Source organism: Gavialis gangeticus, unplaced genomic scaffold (assembly GCF_001723915.1).
Source record: "Gavialis gangeticus isolate Ggan-Ray unplaced genomic scaffold, GavGan_comp1, whole genome shotgun sequence".
In the NCBI taxonomy this organism is placed as follows: domain Eukaryota; kingdom Metazoa; phylum Chordata; order Crocodylia; family Gavialidae; genus Gavialis; species Gavialis gangeticus.
Window position 1 is genome coordinate 48232284 of NW_017729031.1, and position 5536 is coordinate 48237819.

Sequence of the window (5536 nt, forward strand, 5' to 3'; positions counted from 1 at the left end):
AGCTACTGGTACCCTAACTGGCCTAGAGGCAGGGCCACAGCTTAAAAGAGGCTGAAGTTCCCTTCAATGTGGGAGAGGACAGGAGGTCAGCCAGAAAGCAGGCTGGTAGGAAGAAGGCTGAAGCCCAGCGTCCTGATGGGAGGTATTCTGCAGGGCGAGCTGAGAGAGATGAGGCCTGTGGCTGAGAGGAAGAGTATGAGATGGAAACTGCAACAGAGTGCCCCCGAGTGTGCAGCCCAGGAGGAACATCTGGAAGCCCAGTGAGGGAGGTGTAAGACCAGGGCAGGTAGGCCTGTACTGGTCCTGGGGTATGACCTAAAACTACACCCTGCTGGGGTAGGATAGTGTAGTGGAGCTGGTTGTGGTGAGGCAGCCCTCAGGAAATGCCACACTAGTGCTCCCTTAGAGATAGGCGAGTATGGGGCACTGGAAAGCCTCACCCCCCACTGCCTTGTGGGTGACCCTGTGGAGTGGAAAGACTAGGGGTGCACACCCTGAAAGAAAAGCAACAAGCTTGGGCAACAACAGGCTTGGAGGCCAGGAGGGCCCAAAGCATGAGAGAAAGAGGCTTGGGCAACAACATGGAGGCCAGGAGGGCCTGAGGCTCAATGACTGAGAGTGAGGCTTGGGTGACAACACAAGGGCCAAAAGGGCCTGAGGCCCAAGGCCTAAATGAGAGTGGAGCTTAGTGAGAGGCCCGAAGGCAAGTGAGGTCCAGGTATGTTGACTGAGGCCTGAGTGGGCCATAGGCTGAGAGTGGGGTCCAGGCACATTGGCAGACACCTGAGGCCCACAGGGCATAAGGCCCAGTGAGGGGGCATGAGTAGAAGCCACAGTGAGACCCAGCTAAGGGGCCAAGGGAGTCATAGTGGATTTGGATGCCATTGGCAAAGCATGGGACACGGTAAAAGGGAGGTTGGAGCTGTCTATTATGCCCTTGGCATCAGGGCATTAAATGGGCAGCCTCCTGTATTTTTTCCATCTGTATATTTAATACATCAAGGCATGGCAGGAAAGTCAGGGCAGATTGTCCTAGACAGGTGGGCAGGCCGACATTGTGACTGGCCCTGGGGATGGCCCCCTATCACAATTGGGAATGAAAAAGCAGTTAGTCCAGCCAGTCAAGGAACCCAACACAGGTCTGTGGCTTCAGCCACTGATAGCACATTCCCCTAAAAAGCAATTCAATGATGGCCCAATTTCTGGGATATACACAAGGTAAGGTAGAGACAAATCAGTCCCTATACAGCCGATGGAGCTATTTATTATTTACTTGGTTCTTCTGCTATAATAAAAATGGTAAAACATATTAGATGAAAATAAAGCAATACAGATTATGTTTATGTTGTCATTAAGAGATAATACTACCTGGGAATGAAAAGATTTTCATTATACAAGTACTATCTACATATACAACATAAATAATTAGATAACAGGAGAAGATTCTAGAAGAGTTAATTTTAATAGGCTCAGTTCTGAAAAGAAGAATTGATAAATATTGGAGGTATCAAAAAATCCATTAGTAAAATCCTAGAAATTATTTTACAAAAAATGTTATTCTTTATTATTAAAAAGTAAGCAGAACAATGTCTTATTCTTTACAATGCAATACTATTGTTAAAAACGATAGTGTTACCATAGTAACAAGGTCTTCAGTAGCCATTATATATAGCTCCCTTTTTGACAGGGGATTAAGAGATCTTTCTTTCAAATATGTACTGGTATTTAACATGCACTACAAGGAAGTACTGTTTCCTATATCATTTCAGTGAAGCAAAACAAGAAAGCAAAACCACACCATGCTGAACTGATAGATGATGCACACTTGTTTATTATGTTTTTTGTTTATCATGTTTTCAGAAGCAAGACTGCCATTCTAGGTATTCTGCCAATGTTAAAAATATGCCCTATAGTTAGCCTAATTATCAGATAGCAATCAAACCAGATAGATAAATAGCTCTGTGTGGTACCACTGAATCATTCACACTAACATCTTCCAAGTGTACGAATCTACTCCATATACACACATTCTGAAGAGTGCAAACAATCCCAATGAATAAGAAATTATGATGTTCACGTAAAGTCCCTCCCCTCTGAGACGTGAATCTCGCATAAAATGGAGGATACCATTCTTTTAAAGATGGATAAAGCCATAAAGGATGTACATCAGATTCATACACTTCCTGCTAGTATAGCTTTACAAACATGGTTACCACCAAACAGACACACACATACTGATCTTCTGGTTTGTGGTAATGTTAATTATCACACAAAGTGCAGTACAGAGTACTGGGCTGCAGTACTGGCCTGTTTATTCATTTGTTTTCTGGAACAGCTAATTAGTATTTCTATTTACTGGATAGTTTCCCTTTTTTATTCTTTCCCATTTGTTTTCCCAACTTTGGCTTTTGAAATAATTGTTTAAATAAGCTCTGAAATATCTATATTAAATTGCCAACATTTTCTAACTTTCAATTAAAACAAATTTTAATTTGACTGTCCATTACATGAAAAACCATCAGACAAAAAATCAGAATCATCACATCTTAAAGCTTATAAATTTTTTAATACATCAATGCAGCCCATTAAGAATGAAATATAATTCTTAGGTTCCCGCTACACATTACAAGTATCACACAATTACCTGGTTAACTGCACATTTAACTTAAGACCAGCTTCATGTATAAAATACTTATCACACAATAAAAAACTCCAGTCATCTATAAAGCTAAACTTCAAAAATGTGTACTACTTTGACAGTTGGCTGCTTTTGAGCTTTAAATTTACACCTGCAGATGGGAACTCCATCAGCTGACAGCACTCCTAGCCACACAGAGTACATCATGCTCAGCATGAAACCCCAAGGCTCTGGGGATCATGGCTGCTGCAATCCTGAAGGCTTGAGGGGGTGCATGAAACCTCTGGGCCTGGGGGATCACAAATGCTATTATCCCAGGTCTGGGGGTTTCAGATACTCCCTGAGCCTTGAGGATTGTGGCTGCCATGATCCCTTGGGTCTGGGGGTTTCATGCACCCCACCCTTGTGGATCATAGCTGCTGTGATTCCCACAGCTCAGAGGTTCATAGACTATAGAGTCAGAAGGGACCCAATGGATCATCATGTCTGACCCCCTGCCCCTGGCAGGAAAGAGGACCAAAGTCAGACAATCCCAGCCAGGTGATTGTCAAGCCTCCTCTTGAAGATCTCCAAGTTAGATGATAGTACCACCTCTCTTGGAAGCCCATTCCAAACTCTGGCCACCCTTACTGTAAAAAATGTCTTCCTAATTTTCGTGCACTTCTAAGTCTCAAGGATCGCAGCTGCTCTGATCCCCCAGCTCCAGGATTTTTCTTTTTGATGGTGCATGTATGGCATGACTGTGTGGATCATGCATTAGATCCCATCACATGTTTACCTGCAAACATAGAGGGGACCTGAGTCCTGCATTATTTTAGAGAAGATTGTGCCATTGAGACAGTAGATTACTTTGGGGACATTTGTCAGATGCCTCACTTTATGAAGACCTCTGGGACCATCTGGGCCTTAGGAAACAGGATCATTCCCCCAGTGCTTCAGTAAATCCACGGAACTTTGCTTTTACTATTGGCTTACTGCATAGACTAGTACAGTTATGACCACACCCTTCTCCTCATGGGATCACAGAAAAGTTGGGCTGGAAGAGACCTCAGGAAGTCATCTAGTCTAAACTTCTGCTCAAGGCAGGATCATCACCATCTAGACCACCCTCTACAAGTGCGTGCCTAATTCTTAAAACTGCATGCAAAAATCTCTTGCCCATCTACCACACACAATGCCCAAAAACACTAAGAATGTCTTATCTCACTTTAGGTAAAGCAGAGCCATGAAGACACTATTAATGTCCTTCAACTGCAGCTTGTTAAAATACACTTGGTAGATCTGAAAATGAGGACCATACACCCATTGCAGAGGAAGATAAAACCATCATGTGTCCATGTTGATCTGACAGTAGGATGCACTTCTTTCTGACCCTAAAACTGGTGATTGGTCCGACTCTGAACAGAAGACCCATTAACAAGGAACATCAAAACATTCCAGTTGGTAACCCTAGTGTTGACTGTAGCTAACATCTAATGCTTCTGAGGAAGACAGAACCCCGCCCCCCCCCGACACTTGTATCAGCAGAGGGGAAATCTTCCTTCCTAGATTCATGTGGCAACCAGCAAAACCTAGAAACACAGGAAAACAAAACAGTCTGCATAGCAACCTAGAGACCACAAATGCAAGCCCAGGCATCCCAACTAGAGAGCCAGAACTCCCATTTCCCTTACTGAACCCCCTCCATAAATTTCTCAATTCCTTAATTTTCTTTCATAACAAAACCATCTGTGAAGGTCTGCTTTATTCTCCTGCTGCTGAGCATGGCCCTCTCCAATAAGGCAGAGCTCTTATTTCCATGTCCATTCAACATGCATGTGGTCTTCATAGCATGCTCCAGGCATTGCTACTCCTAGATCGCCTCTGACCAATGCTTATCCAACTTCTTGAAAACCATTACCGAAGGAGATTCCACAACTTCTCTAGACAGTCTATCCTACTAACTTACTTATAACAGCAAAGATGTTTTTCCTGATAGCCAATCTAAATATGCTGTACTCCCCCTGTAGATATCTTGTTATCACCTGCATATTGTGAGAATACAGCCCTGTAAAGCACAGGACTGCTACTGTGAATAGCACTTGTTCAGGAGAGGCAACGAAAGGAAGGACTATATTTGCATCAGGCACATTGCCTATTACTGCAATGGTTTCCAAAAGAATGGATGATTTTTTCCCATATGTAAAATGTCTTGATTCAAGAGGAAAGCTGCACAATCTCTGAGGGGGGTAATATATTGCATAGTTAGCTGTAATTCTCAATTCTTTGTTTATATTTTTTTCATAGCCCTGCACCTGTGTCTGCATCCCTTCTCTTTTCTTCCATCACCCAGGCTCTGATCTCAATCAAAACTGAACGCTAGGCTTCCATCTACTTTTCACTGTATTTTCTGATTAGTAAAATCTATACTATTTTAAATATATTCCAATCCTCCAAAGAAACAAATCCCAGGGTCATGCAAATACACACAAAAGATAAAATACATTTGCTTTATAAAATTCATTCAGTGGTGCTCAGAATGATAAAATACTCACACTTGTGAACTAAACGTAACTGCCCGTATCATCACAATGACCAAGATGACAATTGTTAATATCAGAGATGCAAGAGATACCTGCAAGTAAACCAAATATGGTATCAGCTGGACGGTCAGAAATTAAATATTCAAATATCTATCGCAAAATCATAATTTCTCTCAAAAAAGGAAATGAATAGTTTCTTTAAAACAACTGATATTGCAATGGATCTTTTGTAAAAAAACAAAAAACCCAAACCAAAACAAAAAAAGTCATAGCCTTTTTTCTTTTACTTTCAGTCATCCTCTTTCTATGGCTCTATGTTGGAGATAGAGGTTTAGTCCACTGCAACTACCAAGAGTGTAGATGTCAGAGATGCTTT

General features: G+C 42.2%; 1 protein-coding gene across 3 annotated transcripts in view; it reads right to left on the reverse strand.

Annotated features, from left to right (window-relative positions):
* Positions 1-5536, reverse strand: part of SLC38A11 (solute carrier family 38 member 11) — a 67793-nt gene that overhangs the window by 36870 nt on the left and 25387 nt on the right. For all 3 annotated transcript variants that reach the window (XM_019522718.1, XM_019522720.1, XM_019522719.1), the window contains exon 7: positions 5173-5252. In XM_019522718.1, the coding sequence (XP_019378263.1) occupies positions 5173-5252 (80 nt within the window). The remainder of the gene's footprint in view (positions 1-5172; positions 5253-5536) is intronic.